This window comes from Barbus barbus (genome assembly GCF_936440315.1).
Source record: "Barbus barbus genome assembly, chromosome: 31".
NCBI classification, from domain to species: Eukaryota; Metazoa; Chordata; class Actinopteri; order Cypriniformes; family Cyprinidae; genus Barbus; species Barbus barbus.
The window spans coordinates 12,980,678-13,003,514 of NC_136759.1; the positions used below are offsets into that span (position 1 = coordinate 12,980,678).

The window sequence follows — 22,837 nt, forward strand, 5'->3', positions numbered from 1 at the left end:
ATATAGTAGAGAAGTATTTGATTTCAGATGCACTATACAATTGAAGGGTAGTGTAATTCTTTATATCAATCAACTATTAAATTATTAATAGTCAAATAACTGTCCTTTGCATATATCCTTCTGCAAGCTCAAAGTTTAATGTTCTACAAAAAACAGTGTGTTGTTAGTAAATATTGCATAATAGCATAAAAGGCTTGTTTTCATGGAATATACATCTTGAAACTCATTTTCAAGTCTGTTTGTATTCAGTAATTTCATTCAGCGATTCATTTTGTCAGACTGATTTAAAACCATTCTGATAAAATTTTCATTGAAAAAGAACTGGTTCATGGTTGTAGAGTAGAAATAGAAAATTAATTTCTATTTTTCATTCACATTCTGTGTGAAAAATTTCACCCTCCATGTAACCTTCTAATTGCCCTTTAGGCATGCTATTGCACTCTGTAGAAGTGAGGAATTCACTTTGGTTCTTGTTTTATACAGTAGGTGTTACCTTGTAACCTGTTGATATTGGATACCTTATTGTTGATGAACCTTCCCAGAAAAGAAGTTCTCATCATCTCCCTCTATATCTGTCTTGCCTCATGCTGTCTGCCAAACACTGGAGCGTGTGCACAAGTCAGCCCAGCATTGTGTCTGCTCGTATAAATTATATGTGGAGCGTTGACAGTGTTTTTTTTCTGCTCTGCTTGTGACTGCTGGAGCTGTTGTTGAAAGCAGGAAGGGGAGAAATTTGGTCATTATATTTGGCTTGTTTTGACAGAAGAAGCCTGGAAAGCGTTTGCCCATTTCACTATGTGTGTGTTAATTTTTACATCTCACAGAACTGCTTGTGCGCTAATTTCTTTCAGCACCTCGGATGACCTTTCTTGCTTATGACTACAGAGCTGAATTAACACAGGGGACGCCTTCTAATTTGAATTCCTTAATTGAGTGCTTTCCTTAACCGTCCTTTCGCCTGTTCATGCAATTTTTGTTCACACTGTGAAACCACTCAAATTTTGACATTATTCTCCTGGCTGTGGTCAATTCCTCACTTCTCCAGAGTGCCACAGCATGCCGAAAACGCTTGAGGTAGCTGTTAGCCGAGCGGTATTCTATTAGCCGCACAAAGGGGTGCCTTGCGGGAACGGTAAAGGGGAAGTGATTGCACAATAGCAGCGCCGGCCCCTATAATGTTCCATTAGAGAATAAATGGCCCTTGTGCGCTGTTGGCGGCCTTGCACTTTAAGTGTCTAGACTTAGCTTGGGTCTAATATTGTCTATTAAAGGCAACCCGGAATATCAGTGTGAGATGTTTCTTACTTCTGCTGCTATATATAAATGTGAAGAGTGTTTGTGCCTTTGAGGGCCTAGATTTAGCACCACTTAAAACAAATTGAAATATTAATTTAGAGTAGTAATAATTTGTTGTGATTGTGTGTGGACCAGCATTTAATTCCCTGAACTGTTGATATGGTGGTCTGAAGTGTGAATAAACTTTACTGATGTTTCTCCTTTAGCCATGAGATATAGATATTCTCTCTCTCTATTCTGTAGACTACTGTGATTGGCTTGTTACACTACAGACTAAATAGAACAAACTATTCCTTTTGAAAGAGAGTGAAAATTATATATTTTTTTCTGTTTACAGGGCTGTATCAGATACATCGATACTAGATGAGGAGTCTTTAACTCTAAATGACCCCAGTCATCCAGCCCCAGCTGGAGGGGGAAGCACACGAGGGGTTTACTTGACTGTGCCGCCCAGCATGCAGAGGAGTATCCAGAAATACAGGGAGAACCATAATACCTTTCTACGCCTGGTTTCGCACGAGGCTCTGGGGAGCTTCAATCCTTGGGCTATAGCAGACAGGTTTGAATCTAATGATCGCTTTATTAATAAAACATCTCAATCACCACTGAAGTGTGGGTTGAATTATACCTCAAAGAGGTATGATTTATTAATTCATTATTTGTTATTTTTTAGGGTCCTCCATTAGATTAGAAATCATAGAAAATCACCTACCATATATTTATTCCTAATTATGAGAACATGTTAAAGTATTTGACATCATTATGTTGCAGAAGCTGAAATTATCAAATTAAACATTACTCTTTCTTTTTGTTTTCAGTTAGCAAGCTAACAGCTTAGCCTAGATTAACCTTTTTACAGCTTTCCTGTAGCTCAAATAGTAGAGCATGGCGCTAGCAACGCCAAAGGTCATGGGTTCGATTCCCAGGGAAAGCAAGAGCTGATAAAAAAAAATGTAAAAAACTGTAACTTGAATGCAAAATGTAAATCGCTTAGCGTCTGCTAAATGCATAAATGTAAATGTAATTACATGTCACATATCACAATATATTTCAGTAGCTTGTATGGTCAAATTAAACAATTTTCTTTGTTTTATTTAGCCTTCAGATGAAACGTATATATATATTTTCAGTTATTCGGTTAGCTTCTGTTAGCGAAGCCTAAAAGCTTAGTAGCATGGTTCTTTCGATTAGCTTGAACAAAATATTTAGATAACACCTTTTTGATCAGGTATCAAGGAAGGGGGATTCCTCAGGAGAAAAGAACAACACATATTCATTGGAAAAATTTGCTTCTATGTACATTTTTGCAAAAAACTACTTATACATATAATTCAATGCAGTTTCCAGCTGAAATGAACACTAGTGGGAGTAAAACACTAACAACTTTATTCCTTTTCAAATTATGATGAGTAGATTAAAAATTACTATTAGATTACTTAACCACATTGTGTGGTTACAAGCACAATACTACGTCATGACCTTATTACTAAATAAATGCATTTTTAAATTTGCAACACGCAACACATCACATATATACAGTATATATAGTTTTATATAAGTAAACTTGCTCAGTAGTGCACCTAGTATAGCATTGCTCTTTTCATAAAGAGCATTAACCTTTTAAAACCACTCAAGAGACATTTAATTTCCAAACTGTCGCGATATGTACAACAACTAACATCATAAAACGATTCACATTCATCTATTTATATAAAACTGAATGCACTTTTAGCGCACTCACTGGACATTCTACTTTAAAAGTGTCGTGAAATATGCAAGAAACATTGTAATATCATTTTGCACAAATCAAACCACAGGCACAGACTGGATTGGAAAAGATCTTGCATGACTTTTTGTTCATTTCACAACCAAAAATTGCAAATGAGTCCTGACACTTACCAATTTAGATGTCATTATCTGCATCTTAAAGCAGTGACTTCAGTAAACAACTCGACTATGTGTGTACTGAAGCTGCAGTGTGCATGTGGCCCATAGACATCTCTTACTCGTTCATCACCGATATCTAGTTTCCTGACATATTTTCCTTTGTTTTGTTTATGCTCAAGACACGTTCCTGGATGTATAAACACTAAAAGCTCCGCTCTTCTATTTGCACCCAGAGCAACAGCAGATTAGTCATAAGCCCCAGTGCATTTCCCACAGTGACACACGTAGTAGGAGTTGAGATTGTTTACAGCCTCGCGGCTATAATGATCCTTGGGCACGATGCCATTTTAAATGTAAATATTAGTTCTGTTTTTTGATGGGTGCTAATGTAGAGCGTGCTCCTGTGCAAATGAGCGTCTTTGTTGTGCCGCTAGTGCTCCTGCACGCCCACCCCGCCATTAGCATAGTTAACAGAATTTTTAAGTTGGTGCAATGCGGTGGATATTTATCAAGTCCTGCTAGTCCACAGAGAACAGACTTTTAACAACGGTGAGAAGAGGAACACAAAATTTGATCCTAGAGCTGAGGTCTCATTTGTCAGACTTGATCCTCGTGCCATGGGCTGTGTGGGTGGTGAGAAGAATGGTTGCAGAAATCATTTAAAGGTGAAAGGAGAAAGTGAAGAATCAAAAGTGAAAATATTTTTCTGTGTGCTGCAGCTCGAAAAAAGTATGAGTTATTGCACGAATATAAAAAGAAATTGAGGATCTATTTTTTATTTTTTGAGAGGTCAGTGTAGTACCGCAGAGACTCTGAATGGTTATTATTCCAGAGAAATAGAGAAGATGGGAAATGTCACGGCAATTAGTGCTGCTGCTGGGAACGGGTGCGGGCACTTGTCAGTCAGCGGTGCGTTGTGGGTAATAAGAGCCTTGAAGGCAGTCAAGGCCTTGAGTGAGCACAAACTGACTGGGCTCTCTGAGTAGCTCTGCTCTTTACACAGAGGAACTTTAATACTTGCCTAAAAGAAAGGATTTAGATGATCTCATCACTGTCCTAAAGATGTAGAAAGATGTCACTTTTATTCTTTAATGCCGAGAGAACAAAAAACGGTGTTATTTTATTTATTTGTTTAGTTAACAGGGACATTGTACATTAATAAAACATTTCTGTAAATGTACCAGAATTAGCCAAAGGCTATTTTTCATCTGTAGTCCCTGGACAGATGTTACAAGTCACTCTAAAAAGATGTGAATAGAATACATAACAATTGACAATTTAACATTTAACAATTACATAGCACAATCCATAAACAATATATTAATAAAAACAATCAATAGAATGTAATAATAAAAACAAATACATAAACAATCAAAAAAAGAAAAAAGAACAGCCACCAATATATAATTCTATGTTTACATAACTGAGTACTAATTAACCATTTCTTTAATTGAACCCTGAATACCTTATATGTATCTAGATCTCTTATGGTTGTCGGAATAGTGTTCCATTCTCTTGCAGTTTTAACAGAAAATGCGGACTGACTAAACTTACTCTAAGTGGTATAATACAGTCTCCGCTCAATGCACCTCTTGTAGAACGATAAACAGTTGTTCTAATGTTGACTAACTGATTAAGAGGGGGAGAAGTTAAAGCATGAATGATCTTATACATCAAGCATGCATTTGCATACTTAATCATGTTTTCCCAACTCAGCAGATTATAATTTTATGTGCTTTTGTCTTTTATTTTGTATATTTCTATATAGCTTCAAAGTTGCAATGAAACAGAAGTAGCATTGACATTTTGATTAAATATTACAAGGTCAAAACATTAAAAAGAATTCTATATTCTCGGATGAATTGCTTACAATAAAATCTGTAACATGCATTAGAATAGAAATAGAAAATAGGGTGATCTTTCATGCTTTCATGCATTTTATTTAAGCTTTATTTTATTTTTCAGCATTTTCAAATACCAAAAAATGCTAAATGATTGTTTGTTAATGATATCACTTACACAAAAAAATATACCCAACATGATTTTTTTTCCTCTCCTGAATGAGGCATTTATAACTTTTTGGGTGAACTGTCCCTTTAATGTATGAGTTTGAGCAATAAGTGCTGTGTAAGTGTAACTTTCTTTTCCCTTGTTTCCCGCAGTCTGGCTGATGAGCTAATGGCTGAGGCTCTGGCTGATGTGGCGGCAGAGTTCCAGGATGTTTGCGAAGAGTATGCGGAAGCTGTTTTCACTTCAGAGTTCCTCCAGCCAGTCCAGTCTCCCACCACATCAATGTCATAGAGACTCCTTAAAAACAGCTTACAAGCAATGACACTTTGATATATTTTTGGAACTGAACATTTTTGTATGTTTTTCCATGAATTGCATTTAAATATTGAACTATGCAATCACTGAATAGAACCTGGTGGTTAGAGCTCGGTTTTTACTCAGACAGGCATTTCTGTTGTAATGCTAAACCTCAGTGGGCGGTCTGACTTTTAAATGCAAACAGATGCTTTTTAGCACACAGCTAACAAATGTCACATCAATGTGTCATAATCGATACAACCTTCTTTGTGCATTAGTCAATGAATTAGTCGACTTTTGTATTTGCTATTCAGCACAGACAACAGCCTTAAAAGAACCTCTACATTATTATTGCATTACAAATGATAATTTACACTGTTTTCTATAAATATCTCACATTGGAGGAACACACACTCGTTTCCTCCTGAGTTGCATTAATGCTGTCCGCATCAGAACGCAAACTTGTTACTTTGTGGACTGATTTCATATGCTCTAAATGTTTTTTTCTCTGTGCTAATTCTCTTTAAGTTCACTAACCGTCCATATGTTGCCCAGTGTGACTGGACAGGTGAGGTATACTTAGTGTATAGTTTATGTGTCAGTTTATGTTTATGAGCCTGTGGGGGAAAGTGGCCTCCAGATGGGTCCAGATGTTGTGCTGGTATGCTGGAAATGTGCTCGGACAGGATGCGCATTGCAAGGATTCTTTCCATCGAAATGTACACGCATACAGCTCCTATATAACAAAGTAAGGCTATAATAATAAAGTGTGCAGTTTAGACAAATTTAGGAATATAAAATGAGGGCCCATGTCTTTTTGAGGGCTTTTTGTGGCTTTAAAACTATCGGTTGTCCCTTTATTGCTTAATTCTAATGCAGTGAGCAGATTTTATGGTATGTTTCTTAACCTGTCACGTTGTAGTTTAAACCCCCAGATGTGAGTCACAGGTTTCTTCCCAGTGTTCAGCAACCTACTTATTTGTGAAAAGTGCCAAAAGTAAACTAATGCACAAGTAACTGCATTTGCCAGCGAATTCTTGGCTTTGTGCCATGAACTATTATGAATGCTGTGACGCTACGGGAATATAGTCACCATTTTTGTATGAACTTGTTCTTGGTTGTTTTTATTGCTGGTGGAAGATACCTGTTGAATTTGTATTGTATTTATAATCATGATTTAATTTAAAAAGAAAATAAATGTTTTAAAATGGCTCTTTCAAGCATCTCCCTGGCCTTGGCACATTTTACTCAGTGCTCTGGATGAAACTGCTTTATTAAAAGAAAAAGTTAAATTAATTGAACTATCCATTTTTTCCCTACGTGTAGCCGGTGTAATCAATGTTATCTATCTTTCTACTTGTCTGACCTGCAGGCTGTTTTTCTGCTGCTGCTTTTACCAGAAACACAATGCAATGTTTGGAGTCAGAAGTGTTTTGTCATTGGGTTTCCTGACTGCTACAAATAGGCCAAGTCCCTCAAGGAGTGGAGTAATGCAACATGGGCAGTTCCCTGGAATTGAAGAACTCCAGACTTCACCTCTATCAATAGTCATTTAGAGCTACTCGAGAACAGTTATTTGGGATGCCTGATGTGCAGCAATGCCTAGCCTGGGGTGAGAGCTGGGTATAACTTGGTGCGGTTTGATATTTTTATACATGGCAACACAAACACTAAACAGATAATGAGCTGTTAAACATGTTTATTGAAAGTGCATCATATTTAGCCTTGATTTTGTCACTTTTTCTTCCAATTACTGTTTGACAGCTACCACGAGACTCGTATTTTATAGTCATTACAGCCCAGCATTAATCAGCTGAACTGCTGTTGGATGTACTCTGACGGAGCTGGTTATTTAAAAGCCTGAGGAGGAATCACGACATAGTGATTTATGAACAAGCTAACATTTTGCACAGTCATCCTACTATAAGGCTACAGAGATACACTGCCATTGGCAGGGTGAAGACATTTATATTTCTGTTTTGAAGTGCACAATGCCTTTTGTACTTTTGCTTCTACAATGTAGATATTCAGTTTCCCTCAGCTATGCGACTGTGTTTTGTATCACAGAGACGATTGAATGATACTGTAGGCCAAATTTTGAAGCACTTAAGGGATTTTTAAGGTAACTGTCTGTCAGTGTTGTTTGGCCCTTGTTGAAAGTGTTCTTCTGTTTTCATTTTGCAAGTTTCAACTGGCCTCAGAGGGGTTTTGAGTCATTCTTCAATTGTGGCCGCAGATTCTGTCACTCACTTTTAGAAAGTAAAAACATAACCAAACTGTTACACAATTCCTGTAAGAAACCATAGGCTACATATTTCAACACATTTTAACAGTACTATGTGGAATGATAAAAATGCAAATTTTATATATTTATTGATTAACAAATTATAAATTGAAATGTTCTAGTTAGGAAAACGATGCAAGTGTAATATATTTTTGATACAGGCTACATAATATAAAAAATAATGTGCCGATCTCGCGTTTCCCGCCTCAGCCACGTGTTCATTCCAAAATGGCCCATTGCGTGAAATAAGCAAAGAATTAGTTTATTTTGATGCGCTTTTGTTGATATTTTGTGTTAGTTGGCTTTGCACCTTGTTAGATAAAATTACAGAAATTAATTATATTAATATTAAATTAGCCTATTATATATGGCTATAATATCAAAACCAACTTGGTGTTGATTCCATGCACGTCATCAAACAATTTTAATGTACTGGGCGTCCTATTAATTCCTTTATTATACCGTTTTATATAAATACATACATTTACTGTACAAACATTTTTTTATGTAAAAAGTTGCCGAGCTGAAAATGCGCCGCGGAATTGATTTTATTCACTATTTATCAGCGTTTGTTTATATGATCTGCTCAACATCCTTAAGGAGGCGCTAGTGTGGCGATATTATTTAAAGTACATAAATGAATAAATAACTAATATATGACGGCGGGTGGTCTGAAGCCTGCATTAATGCGCTTGGCGTTTTCCAAGTTCACTGCAGCTCGCGCAGAGCCACTGGAGGCAGTCGAACATCACACCTCGAGCTCAACAGGAGGAGAGGAGGACAACAGCAAAGTCTGTCCACACACAAACAGCCCCAAGTCCGCGCTTACTTCAACACAAGGATCTGTCTCAGCGTTCATGGATACTCCCACCTTCGCATGTCATTTCCACAGCATCTTCAAACACGGAACGCGCATAGACTTGAAATCGCTTCTCCCGCGCACAGACAAGGACAGATAGAAGAGACGTGCGTACTGTCCAAACTAACTGCAAAGACGCAGGATGGCTAAAGAAATCAGAGGGAAAGGTAAGAGATGTCACATCACATTCAGAAAACACCGACATCTCCGGGATTGATGTGCAAGCTACGGTGTCACAGCAGAAAGTGTAGACAGTCAGTTTGCTCTCTTCACTTTCGGCGTCAATCTGTTGGAATGCGTGATGATCCAGGGCTGTGTCTCCAAACCTAGTGAGATGCCTACCTAGACAACGTTTTGGGGCGTCATGGGCGCATTCCAATGCTTAGGACGGCTTTAAACGCTGTCCGGTTCACTAGGTTTTGAGAGACAGTCCAAACGTTGTTTTTTTCTTCCTCTTAACATGTTCTCTTTACAAACTGGTCGTAGTCCTAAATGTAGAATGTTTTATGGATGTAGGGCAGGAGTTGTCAACCATATCTGACCCAGGGATCCCCTACACAGACTCGCAGGCAATCCAGGGATCCCTGATACAAAAATACTAGGATTTATTAGGTGTATAATAACTTGTAGAGCCCGACCGATATTGTATTTTAATAGCTGATATGATCCAGATTATTTTGTTTAAATGTCCAATAACTAATATCAAAGATCAGTTGTAATTAAAGTTTTTTTGACCAAAAAAGAGACTATAAATCAATAAATAATAATCGGTTATTTACATTATTGTTGTTGTTAATACAACTGATGCAGAATTCATATTTATTTGTTTAACTGGTGAGCTTAAAATGCTGTGTTTCTGAAAATTAATAGGTCTATCTTTTGATTTAAACAAAAGGTAGATGTAAGCTAAATTACTTTACCTGTGAACACCCTTTATTAATCTCCACTGTGTTACGTTGGGTGCTATTCACTGATTTATCAGTAGACCTGATATCAAAGAACCAGTTACGTAGAAAAATCTGAATATATATACATTTTGCTTTGTATTTCAGTCCATAGACCCTCTGCAGTAACTTTTTATTTTTTATTTTTTATTTTTTTGGAATTGCATCATAAATTAGTGTAAGTAACAAGAAATAAGGAAATTTGTACATAGCCTATGGTGTGATTAATAATTCTAGCTATAAATCGCATCTGAATGTTTGTTTCTTCCAGATGGTCATAGATTATGACTGGACATATGATTCATCTCATTTAATTAGAGCCCAGCTGGAGAGTGATGATCCATTGTTCAGCTTTTTTCTCTACCAATATGCTTTAATTTAAATAAACAATATGAACTGTGAACTTCAAACACTTAAAATTAGGCAAAATGTGGTCTTCAAAAACCAGAAGCAAGTCATAATGCATGTTCTGCATGAAATGTCAATGTGCATCCTGCGTTGTATCCACTCCTTATTCTGTTTCTATTTAAAGGTGAATTGGCCAGTGACATGTATCAGAAGTTTCTTTCTTTCTTTCTTTCTTTCTTTCTTTCTTTCTTTCTTTCTTTCTTTCTTTCTTTCTTTTTTTTGTCAATTTGGCTCCTTGAATGTTGAAAGAGGCTGATGTGAGAGAGGGAGAGCTGATGGTCTCTCTTTGAGATACACTGTATATCCTGTAGGACACTCTGATATGATTGAGTCTAAGGCTGAGTGCTGAGACTGTCTGCACTGAACATCTCCGCATACATAGATACAGTTTAATCTGTTTATGGCAGCACATCCAGTCCAGCATGTCAGAGCAATTATTGATCTGGAAGAAAACTTACCCATTGCATTTCATGATTCTGAATTATGGTTGGTAGTTAATGTGGTACTTTGCAATATTTCTATAAGTTTATTGATTATGCGATTCACTTAGGCTTCTGAGATGCCATGCGGGCAGAGAGTGTTTTGAGAACCCTATTGTTTTAATGGTTTCAAATAATTTTTCCAACTAAGCTTAAAGTGATTGTTCACTCAAAAAATGTCATGTGATTTTCTTTCTTCTGTAAAATGCAAAAGAAAATATTTTGAATGTTTTTGGTTCATACAGTGGAAGTCAGTGTTAAACTGTCAGCAAAAGAAAGTAAGTCATACATTTTTGGACCAACATAAGGGTGAGCAAATCATGACAGAATGTAAATTTATTTTTGGTGAACTATTACTTTAATATACTATAGACATCTATAAGTGTATGCCATAGAAACATTGAATCTATCAATGTGTTTGGTATGCCATAGTGAAGCTGGTGGTCCGAAACAACACACTTCCAGTTTAAATCTAAATCACTTTACATAAAAACTGTTCAATTTTAAACATGATTATGTAGATCATTGCTCACTCCCTAGGGGTCAGGAAACCAGTGAAGAGAGCATCAGATGTTAGCCCCAAGTCTGTAGCTTATGATCATGGTCGTTTTCTACAGTTTTAAGTGGTTTGTTATGATGTGAAGCTCACAGCATGTGACTTCTGGGTTTTGAATGTGAAACTCTATGAAGCTCTCTGGGTTATTGGTGTGACAGCATGTCATCCATGTTGTATTTCATGTAAGTATAACAGTTTCCATATGTTGGACAGCAGTAACGACTACAGACTGTTATAAGCTTCCATAGGCATTAGATTTCTCCTCAGGCATGTTTCAGAATCAGCCAAGAATTCTCCTCTCGCTGTCATGTAGGAAATCAGCATTTGATTTTGTAGGTGGAAATGTGTAGTCATACATACTCCTTTGGTTTGGTTACTTAATTTACCACAATGTTTATGAGATTCCTAGTTAGTGAATCAGTGTTGTTGAGGATGGGATGGTGGGATAATTGAGTACATCATATCAGCATTACATAAAACAGATCACTGTATTGAACAAGCAGAACGTATACAGATAGCCTACATTATCACTGGAGCAAAATTTGTTCTTTTATATGATCAGAACTGGCAGCCCATCAGCAAACACGGACTAGGTTGGCTTCATTTATATGTTAAATAGCAAGGATGCTTCATGGATATCTGTTCGGTCCCAGATTATTTTAGGATTTTCATGTATTTCTCAAGATTTTTGTATTCATATTTATTATTATCCAAAGTCAAATCAATCACTTAATCTGCTATATGTCAGAGGTCACCATTAGCACAAATTAGTCACCAATTACCATCCGAATCTTTTTTTTTCATAGACATAAAATATATATATATGTGTATACACTACAGGAATCATAATTTAAGAAGCAGTGAATGAAGTAGATGCCTTTTAGTGTCATCTATTGTAGTTTCTCCAATCGATCAGGTTCACTTATAAATGCAACAGCTAGTCAGTCATTGTTAACACTGACATGAAAGAAAACCCCTTTTTTTAAATATATTTAGTGTATTCACCTCACAGACTATTATTTGCATAATATTTTCATGAAATGCACATTGCTTTTTTCATTTCTTAGCCAAAATATTGACTCCTGAATAAGTTATACTTTATCTTGCCACTTTTGATTGTTCAAAACTTCCCTATTGAGAAGAAAATTTGGATGTTGAACCTATTTCCAACATAATTGTATATTCCTACTATATATTGTGTAGTTAATGCTCATTCTCTATAGATTACTCAATGAATATAAGTCCCAGACGCAGGAGCCGCAGTTAATTTTTTTTTACAGTCTGTATTCCCTCAGCAGAAGAGCCCCAGAGTGCATCACTCCACACCAACCCGAATTCAGAGCAGTTTCAGTGAGTCAAACCATCATGTTGTGTTTGCCTGTAAGTCCAGCTCTGCGTGATCTCAAAGCTTCAAAGGGGTGCGATTTCCCATTGCACAAAATGTATTTCATTGTGTGCTCAATTCATCTGTATTGCCTTTCTTGGAAGAAAGAAGGTGCCTGGAAAAATAGGTGTAAGAATGCACTGCTCAGTAATGTGAATAGGAATTCATATATTGGCATGCTTAGGCTGGTGAAGGTCTCTGTTGAATTGGTTCGAAATACACTTTTCAGGTGTAACGATGTTTCTTCACATTATGTCTCCAGTATAGCTAATGTACAGTTATATGTTTCATATGTACATAGAGGTTATAGTCAGTGCTTCAGTGTTATATTTAATCTTTCAGGAATCTTTCAGCCATTCAGGAAGTGACCTTTTAGTGGCAGATAAGCAAGTAGTATTCTGTGTCAATTCTCAAAAACTCATTTTAATTGGCTTTGGTTGAGAATAAAAACAGGGAGTACTGATTGTGATGTTCACAGTAGCAAAATTGAATTGCAAAGTTGGCTTGTTTTTGCCAAACCAATTAACGTGCACCTCATTCAAGGTGTTTCCTGCAGCGTCCTTATGATGTACATTCAAATGAGAAACATTTCATCTCCTTTGTTTTGTCCATTTTGTTTCCTGCTTTTTTTCTATGGGGTTTTGATGGAAGGCGTTGTGACACTATATCTGTGTAATGGCATTTCAGTCAATAGCGCACTCTGTATCTGTGGCTGTCAGACCAAGAGACTTGGATGATCTAGTATTAGCTCTCAGCAAATAACATTGCATTTACTTCAGGTTTCACGTTTATTTTGGCTCTTGCTTGGTTTTTGTCCCTGAGAAAATGAAATTCTATTTTTATCCTCAAACCAATAATTCAGCATTTGCTGCACCCACGCAGTAGAGTGAGAAATGACTGTTATTCCTGTTAAAAGCATCAAGGACTTGATGAAAACTCATGAATTTATGTAACTAAGCCAAGCATAATAGATCAAGCATCTTCTAGATCAATGGATCTCAAACTGTGAGACCACCTGAAGTGGTGCGTGACATGAAAATACTGTTCTGCACTATATTCTATATTATGCTTTACTATTCACTACCTAAAAGGTTTTTTAAGTTAAAAAAAAAAAAAAACTGCAACAGTAACAACATTTATAATGATACAAACGATTTCTATTGTTTTAATTTCTATTCATTAAAGAATCCTGAATAAAAGTATCATGGTTTCCACAAAAATATTAAACAGCACTGCTCTTTTCAGCATTGATAATAATAAGAAATTTGTCTTGAGCATCAAATCAGCAATATTAATGGATGCTGAAAATTCAGCTTTGCCATCACAGGAATAAACACACTTTAAATTATAATAAAATAAAAGTTATTGTAATACTATTTCACAATCTGGTTTTACTATATACTTGCTCAAATAAATGCAGACATGGTGAGCATAAATGACTCAAAAATATTAAATATTTCAAAAATATTACTTACCTCAGACTTTAAAATGAGAGTGCATATGATAGCACTTTTGAAAAAATTATGACTTATAAATTTAACATGGTAAAGTAAACAACTGAAATGTGGAAATGTAAACAATATGCACATTTATGGTTTAATTTAGGCATTTATGAAGAAATGTCATATGAAGCCTTTGTTGTGTAAAATGATGACTCTGTGTAAATTTGTTGGATTTTTTATTTATTGACAGCCTAACAAAAATCATAGGTCTTATTGGTTTGAAAAGTAATAGCACAGCTCTCGTCAACAAGCTCTATGGTTTGAAGAATTATGTCATTCAAATGAATTGGACTCTTAAGTTTGATATTGAAGGAGTATGTTGATATTTGTGAGCCTATGTGTGAGTGATAAGGTAGCACTGATAAAGAGTACTAACATGACGATTTGTAGCGCAACATTGGTTAGTGAAATTGGTTTTGTGGTTACGAAATAGTTTGCATGTTCCCTTCATTGGAAATTGTGAAACTATGGCAAGTTATGGCAGGTTCGTTTGGGTGGGTCAGTCAGGAATATGTGTATCAACAGTTAAAACCTTAAACCTTCGTTTTTTGTGAGAAAACCTGGGCCCATATTCCTAAAGATTCTAATAATCCTTTTAGAGAGCTCCTAATTTAGCTTAAAAATGTCTAACTAGGAGTCTTATCTTAAAAGTGATTCAGGACCAATCTGAGAGCAACTCTGAGCAAGGAAAAGACAAAAACTTTTATCTTAGTGAGGAGGCGGGTCTGACCCCGTTGCTAGCTATGACACAGTCTTTTGAAGACTATGATTGGTTTGTTGTCCAAGAAGGAAATAAAAGAGCGCTTTTAGGGTTTATTATAAGCCTCCACTTGTAATTTTTCCTGTTTTACCGTTTTCTCTCTCTCTCTCTCTCTCACACTCTCACACACACACTCTCTCTCACACACACACACACACACACACACACACACTATATATGTATATATATTCTTTATTTTTTATTTACCATGCTGTCATACTTAAGGTATTTTATAGGAAATGAACAGCGACACAATACGGTTCTGAAAGTGTTGTCAGGTACAGACCCAAATCATCGCTGCTGCATAGTTGCATTTTTCCAGTTGCCAAATATGTTAATGTAGTTAATGTAGTGATTTATGGCGCTATGGCATTTCTGAGCGATGTCTGAGATGTTAGCGTGTCTCAAATAATTTCGGTCACAAACATGATGCCTGCACGATCTAATGTGTAGCGTCTTATTAATTCACTGTCATGCATTGTGTGCAACACATTTCTTCTCCCTCTTCATGTTTCATCCATTTTCTCCACTGCTAAAGAAACTCTTAAGCCTCTTAAATGTCCTCATGCTGTTTAGCAGTGAATAAAACGCTTAAAAGCTACCTGACACCTCATTACAAACGTAACTATTCAAAGCAGGTTTCAGGTTCCCTCTGTAATGATTGTGTTCTAGCGAACGTGCACAATTATTTGGGTAGAGCACAGTGCTAAAAATAGCCTTGCACGAGAGGCAGTGACAGACTCACTGCTACCCTGTGGTCCTGTGAGAGAGAGAGAGAATGACAGCCTTTCATGACCGTCTGTAGTGCTGCAGTCTGGCTTTTTTGTCTGTTTACAAGCAGTTCAGGTCTTGATTTTTTTATTTTATTGTTATTTTCATGCAATGATTCTGTGAGATGGGAGACTGACTTATTGGCTTCCTTAATCAAGGGCTATATTTGGATAGTATATAGATATTATATATGGAATTAACTTGATAATGTAAAACGTTCAACTATAAAACTGCTGGGTTAAAAACAACCCAATTTGGGTTATTTTGGCAACCCAGCGCTGGGTCAAAAAGGGACGAACCCAGCGCTGGGTTATTTTAACCCAACAAGTTGGGTTATTTTGTTTAACCCAGCATGCTGGTTTGCTTTTTTATGGTTTAAAATGAGTACATTGCTAGGCTAAAATGATCCCAAATCGAGCTAGGCATTAAACCTACAAATCTTGTTCATTTTAAAATCACACAAAGAATGATTTTCAAAAGGTAAATATTTATTAAAAACAAGGGAAAACAGTCAAAAATGCATGTAAGAAGAAATGCAGCAAAGTATGGCATTAACAGCTACAGAGTTTATAAATGAAGCTTTGATGAATATAACTTCTGATCAAATTTGACTTTTTTGGTAAATTTTATATATTGTATAAAAATATACAAAAACACTATTATTCAATAATTGTACAATTAGTAAATAGTTAAGTTCTTTACAAACTATTCTGGCATGGCAGTGCACAAATAAACCACAACATTAACACTGGTATTATAATATTCAACAGATGCATGTGTGTATGAATGACAGCGTGTAAACAAACTACTAAACAACACATTTAACATTTTGTTTTTACAAATTATACACTTACAGTTTGTTTCATAGTCCATGCAGCATATGCACATTTGAACTAGGTTGTGTTGTAATAGACAGATGGCTCTTTAAAAAAACAGTGTTGCTGTGGTGGCAAATTATAATAGAATCTGTTTTTGAGGATAGGAGGATTTAATGGATAAATATAAAACTAATAATATATAGTTTGACAAAGGCTAAGATAGATGGATAGCTAGAAAGTTATACCTTTGTGTATGAAAATGTTTCAAAAGAGGGTGTGACCAAAGGGAATTTTGGTATTCAGCATGATTTCAGATTATACAACGTGTTCATAAAAGAATAAGATGATCGTGATGACTGTACTGCCTAATTGGATCATTTCAGATGGAACCTTTACACGTTATGCAATGGCATACAAACACTTTCTTTCAGAGCTTTGTGTAGATATGCTTGGTTGAACAGCTTCACCTCAGTAGATGAGATGCCAAAACTGATTACAACTCTGAAGCGATACAACAGTGCTGTCTCGTTAAAAGAACATCTCGATTTTCTGTTTGGCATTTCCTTGGTTATGTAAAGGCACAATTAACGTCCATCTGAGTGAGCTTTTTGTGCTCATGCCTCATGCATCTGTAGCATCGCCTCCTTCAGTCCTCAGTTGCGCTTTGTCAGATGGAGGAGGCGGCTCTTGAGTAGCCCATGTCAAGTGGTTCTGTTCCCCACAGTTTACTCTCAATCCCCTCTTGATGTTGTGACCCTACATGAGGTTTGCCCACTGCATTCTCCCCTGCTGCAATAATTTTACACTTACCTTTGCATGCCGTCTGTTGCAGTATAAGCAGCTGTATCCTTTCTACTCCACTTAGTCTGAAAGTCTTGACCCTTTTCTAAAGCTAAGAGCACACTTAATGATTTTGGCCGTGATTTTGCCATCTAAGAACAATTTTTCAGGAATATCGTGTAGTCAGCATCGTCAGTCACATCCAGAGTCCTAAGATCGTTGATGTTGCACAGTCTCCTTTGGCTTTTACCCAAGATGCGACAGCAACAATCATAAATGACAGAAAAGATTGCACAGTATGGCTTTAGCCTGCACTGCCTGGAAATACAGCCTTTGTCAGTGTTTGCATTGTCAGGTAGCATCCGCTTTTGCATTTGTGGTCTTTTAGGTTTTGAGTCACAATTCTGCTTCGTAATGCTAAGTTATTTATCTCACCAGTATTTTTTGTACAACTGTGGCGTATGTGCTGTTGCACAGCGTGTGCGGCGCTGATTTGAGCTGCCAAACGGAGGTGTTTACAAGCCGCACGGTGCATATGCTGCAAGCGCACACGCTTTGGTGATGCAGGGATAAGGATGAGAGTATTCCTCTGAGCAATTTAATGAAATAACCGATTGAGAACTGTTTGCTGTTTTTCTCTTGAAAAGGATGTCGACCCAAGGTTTGAGTGTTCAAGTGGACAACAGAAAAGAATAATATTAGTTTCATGCAATATTGCTGTCATAACTCCAACTCCAACATAATTGACCCTGTTTATTTTCTTTATAATAAATTTGAAATTAATAATTTAAAATATATTAAAAAAATTGGATTGGATGAAGGATAAATATGTGTGTGTATACATAAATAATATAAAATGTATTATTTTTCAAAAAATGTCATATATAATTTATAATAAAATATTTTCTAAATAAATTGAAGTTATTGAAGTGTTTAATTAATTATTATTAATAATATTTACTTTGAATCCAATTCAAAATAATTAGATTTTAACACTTTATTTTAAGTTGTCCTTGTTACACGTTACATGTACTTATTACTATAATAACAATAAATTGTGCATAATTACATGCAAGTAACCCTAAGCCAAACCCTAAGTACATGTAACTAATTAATATTACTCACTACTTAAATGTTTAATTACAGTGTAACAAGGTCACCTTAAAATAAAGTGTAACCTTAGATTTTAATTTAAAATCATTTGATTTAGGTTTATGTATTTGGAAGATGCTTTTATCCTAAGTGACTGTTGTATTATGCAGTTTATCAGTTCATGCATTCCATGAGAATTGAACCTGTGGCTGCAGAAACACAATGTCGGATATATATCTGGTTTCAGTTGGAAATGGTTCTCATTACAGCAATAAAATCTGTTTGATAATCACTTGTTGAAGAAAACAGCTAAGCTTTTTGAATTTAATAGGGAAGTGGTTCATGCCAGTCCCCACTAATCAGACGCCTAGACCTGGCAATAACAGAATCACATTATTTTCCAACAAGTATGCCCTTGTGGCCTTTGTTTATCGTCTCTTCCCTTTCAAGGCACACACGCTGCCTTAAAACCAGTGCAGTGAGCCAATGGGAGCCATCTGATGTCATAATGGCCTTTACCTTAGCACTTTTCTCTAGAGGGGCTTTAACATGAGGCTGATGAACAAATGAGTAGAAATGGTGGAGGAGCTTCTTGAGTGCATGGGTAACAGGGTGAGGCTGAAGAGTGGAAGAAGAAGGAATTGAAGGTTGGGAGAGAAAGTGTAAGTGGGAGGGTGAGATATAGAGATTAAAGAAAGAGAGAAAAGCGAGATTGCTGGAGGGAAGCAGCTCCTATCTAGCGGAGATTATGTTTTTGATTAAGAGCAAGTCTCTCAGTGAGTCGTGTCATGAGTGCTCTGGAGAAAATGCCATTTTTGTACTGTGCAAGCTCCTCTGAGAGGGTGCATGTCAAACCTCGATATCGACCCTAATCAAAATCCATGACCCAGCATTCATAACTCACAACTCTATCTAAAATTAGTTAGATGGGTTATGGAGAATTCAATAAAAAAGTAATATTGAGTAAATAACAATTTAGAATCAAAATTGCCAATTCAGTGCATAGTGAGAGATGTCATAGTGGCTTAAAGGTTGTTGATTATGTCCGGTATGGAGACGATTCTTAACCACCATCAATATGATCAATATTAGAACCTCACTGAATAAGAAATATTGGGAAACAGATATTGATATGTTTATAGCTAGCTACCTGAATAATAGCATGTCCAATTTAATGGCACAGACAAATGAGATTGCAAAGTCATCTTTCCTTAAGAGCTTTCAGCTGAAATTAGATTTTTAGTCAAACCTCAATTTTAAGTGTTTTAAAGGAAGATTTCCTTTCAGCATTCAATTTCTTTTAATCCCCCTGTAGTTGATGACGCAATTAAACAGAAAAGTGCACATGCTTGCCTAACTTTAAGGAAGCTGGTCAAATTATTTGTTCTTTAGCTTTTATTGAACCAGAAGAATTGATTTGGTTTTTCATAAATTTATCATTCATGAGGACCATACCAATTTCATGGCTGAAGTACATCCTTTACGCTGTTTTAGTGCAAAAGCATCACCTGCATGACTTGCCAGACTGAAGCCAGCCAAACAATGCCACTTGTAATGAAATCCATCTCGGTTCAGCTATCCACTGGCTTATAATATAACTTTGATTATAGCTTGTGAAACCATGACCATCTCCGTTACTGGTTAAAACCATTCATGTTTTTCTAATACATTCTTTCTCAGCCAAAACAAGTCAACCTTTCCCTTTTCTCAGCCTTCATTCCAGGGTGAATTATGGATGATGTGATTAGAAATGTGAAAATGGTAATGCTGAATAGACTCAATTAGAGATGCTTTAGTGCAGAAACTGAGGTTAAATCCTGCCTCCCATCCCTGAAGACAGGCCTCACTGGACTCCCTCATTCAAACTAATCTGCACCTCTTTATCTCCTCCTGGAAATCTATTTACTAAGCTTTAAAAGCCATTTCTCAATGTTAAGACTGCATTAATGAAACATCCTGCGTCCCAAAGGAAAAAGCATTTAATCTCCATCTAAGTATTTAAAACAATATACTGTATGTGTATTTGGCCACTCTAAATTTGATTACCGTCACTTATGTAAAACAATAATTGAGCTGGTAAACCTTTCTTCACAGTGGAACTTTTGCTCAGTTATTGTAATCTCTTTCACCTTATGTTATGATATTACAAATCTCACATATGCAGTGGCCTCAAAAATGTGGCCACATAAGCCATATTTTTTATCATACCAAGTGGCATTTAATTTAAAGGAGTATAGCATATGGAGACTTTTCAAACAAAACATCTCACAAAGAAAAACACAACAACATATGACACCGAGGATCCCCCCCCCCCCCCCCCCCCATTCACATCCTGTCTACTCTACACTGACCTATAGTAATAAAAGGAGAAACGCCAATAATAAGTCCTTAAAAAAAGAAGTTGTTAAGGCTGCTTAGAAGATGCCAACATCTACTTATGCTGCTTATTTGAATTCTGAAATTCTGTGGTGGCTTATATGGTGACTTATGTTGATGTTGTCTGGCAGGACTTGGGTCCAGTGATGCCATTGTCAAATGCGTTGTGATTATAATAGAAAACTTAGAAGGCTGAGATACTCATCTCCATTGGGTGCATTAATAGTGCCAACATTTGACCTGCTGGCTTTGCAAGAGAGATGAAAAGCTCATTAAATCCTGCATTGAGATGTGGGGGTTTAGCAGTCAAAGGGAGAGAATGAAAACAGTGGAGATGCACCGAACCCAGAGTGAGCAGGATCACGAGGAGGTCCACGTACAAGACAGCAGGGGAACGAGAACTGACAGCTTAGGTGACACCTCCCAAGTAATGCCAACCAAATGGGCAAAATCATTTACTGTGGCACTGCTGATATTGGTTCTTCATGATTAATCTCCTGTGCTTGTGTTTTTCTTCATTTGTAAGTCACATCTGCTAAATGAATCAATATAAATGAAATTCCTTACAGTTGGATTTCTTTGTTGTGCTTGTTTCAGTGCACTTTGATTTTAAGCCTTAGGAATGCAGCAGTGAGCTCACTAAGCCTGGATGTATGAATTACTGGATTTACATTACTTATTATGCAAAATGATTTAATGCTTTGAGTAAAGAAGCAATTTGCTGAGCTATAAAGCGTCAAAAATCCCCATCGCTATATGTTCACTCACAATGGGGGAAGTTGTGGCCTAATGGTTAGCGATTTGGACTAGTAATCCAAAGGTTGCGGGTTTGAGTCTCGGGCTGGCAGGGATTGTAGGTGGGGGGAGTGAATGTCCAGCGCTCTCTCCACACTCAATACCACGACTGAGGTGCCCTTGAGCAAGGCACAGAACCCCCAACTGCTCCCCGGGCGCCGCAGCATAAATGGCTGCCCACTGCTCCGGGTGTGTGTTCACGGTGTGTGTGTGTTCACTGCTGTGTGTGTGCACGTTGGATGGGTTAAATGCAGAGCACGAATTCTGAGTATGGATCACCATACTTGGCAGTATGTTACTTCACTTCACTTCACTTCACAATGATGCTGATCTATAATTATTAAATCATGGCCCTCTTAATATGATTGGGTAGAGGATAACTTTCGTTTGACTTACGCTGATTTGTAATTGACATTATTGCCGCTATCTGCCATTAGATTTAAAGTTATTAACTTTAGATTTAAACAGCCCAGGGCTCCTATGAGTATTAGAACATGTTATTCCAAAAGGCCCAGATTATTGTGACTATGCTTTGTGAGCATGTCATTACTTGGAAATAATTTGGTGAAGGTTTTTTTCATGATGTCTGTACTAATGATTTGTGCAAAGTTGGGTAATCTAGTAGCTGTCGTAATTAGCTGGGAGAACCATCTTGTGTTGAAGACAGAGTATAAATCAGATTTTTGCCTTTTGCTTCTTACGGTCATCTTAACAGCAACAAAAAGAAGTCACACCACCTGCCTCACTAACATAACACAGAGTTAACAAGTACTCTGTCTTCAGCCATTGAAGGAATTAATTTGTGTTGTCATAATTTTTCTACAAGGAGTTTTTGTTTAAAGCTCTTGAAAATAAAGCAAAATTAATAGTGGCAACAACTGCACAACCAGTCAGATATCAGAACCTGCCTATATATATGGATGCATGTATGTAGAATTATAATAGAATGTTTGTGTGTGTGTACATATTTCTATGTCTAAATCATTTCAAGCATTTAAGCAGAAACTTTTAGATCAAAAGGTTTTTAAGATCAATTGAAGCAACCTTTTGACAAGTCATCTTTAGTATGATCTGCACTCTCATTTTTGAATTCCTGAATCTCAAATTTTACACTTTGATTTCCACATTAGCCAGTCTTAATTAAAAAAACATGATTTCAATTAATTCCCAGCCGTTCCATTCCTTTGGACGCCTTCACGTGGTAATATTAAATAATATTGTCATCATGCATGTCTAATTAATTAGTCACACAATGCTCAGTAATTGCATGCAGCACTAGTGACCTTTTGGTTTGATCGTATCTTTTTCATGTTCTCCCCTTAGCGACCCTACGCAAGCATAGCGCTTCTCACTGGCGCATGCAGAACATCGCCCAGGAATCTGTTGACAGCTCGGATGATGAGTTTTTTGATGCCCGAGGTAAGTGTCACTTATTTACAAGCCTTTGTAATAACCTGATGGCTTCAGCTCTTCAGCATCTGTGCCCTACTCTCTCTCATTCTCTCTCTCTTTTTATGTCCATCATATACTGTCCATTAC

The 22,837-nt window shown here is 36.7% G+C and overlaps 2 protein-coding genes across 3 annotated transcripts in view; both read left to right on the forward strand.

The window, feature by feature from the left end:
- The window catches only part of kiaa0753 (KIAA0753 ortholog), a 30,449-nt gene extending 23,683 nt beyond the window's left edge, over positions 1-6,766 (forward strand). Inside the window, exons 16-17 of one of the 2 annotated variants that reach the window (XM_079387128.1) lie at positions 1,634-1,855; positions 5,346-6,766. In XM_079387128.1, coding sequence (XP_079243254.1) covers positions 1,634-1,855; positions 5,346-5,484 — 361 coding nt within the window. In that variant the 3' untranslated portion in view covers positions 5,485-6,766. The remainder of the gene's footprint in view (positions 1-1,633; positions 1,856-5,345) is intronic. The other variant, XM_079387129.1, reaches the window with a different exon arrangement.
- A 1,774-nt stretch (positions 6,767-8,540) lies between these two features.
- The window catches only part of LOC306851137 (membrane-associated phosphatidylinositol transfer protein 3-like), an 81,649-nt gene continuing 67,352 nt past the window's right edge, over positions 8,541-22,837 (forward strand). The window contains exons 1-2 of the mRNA XM_079387253.1: positions 8,541-8,800; positions 22,622-22,717. Coding sequence (XP_079243379.1) covers positions 8,776-8,800; positions 22,622-22,717 — 121 coding nt within the window. The 5' untranslated portion in view covers positions 8,541-8,775. The remainder of the gene's footprint in view (positions 8,801-22,621; positions 22,718-22,837) is intronic.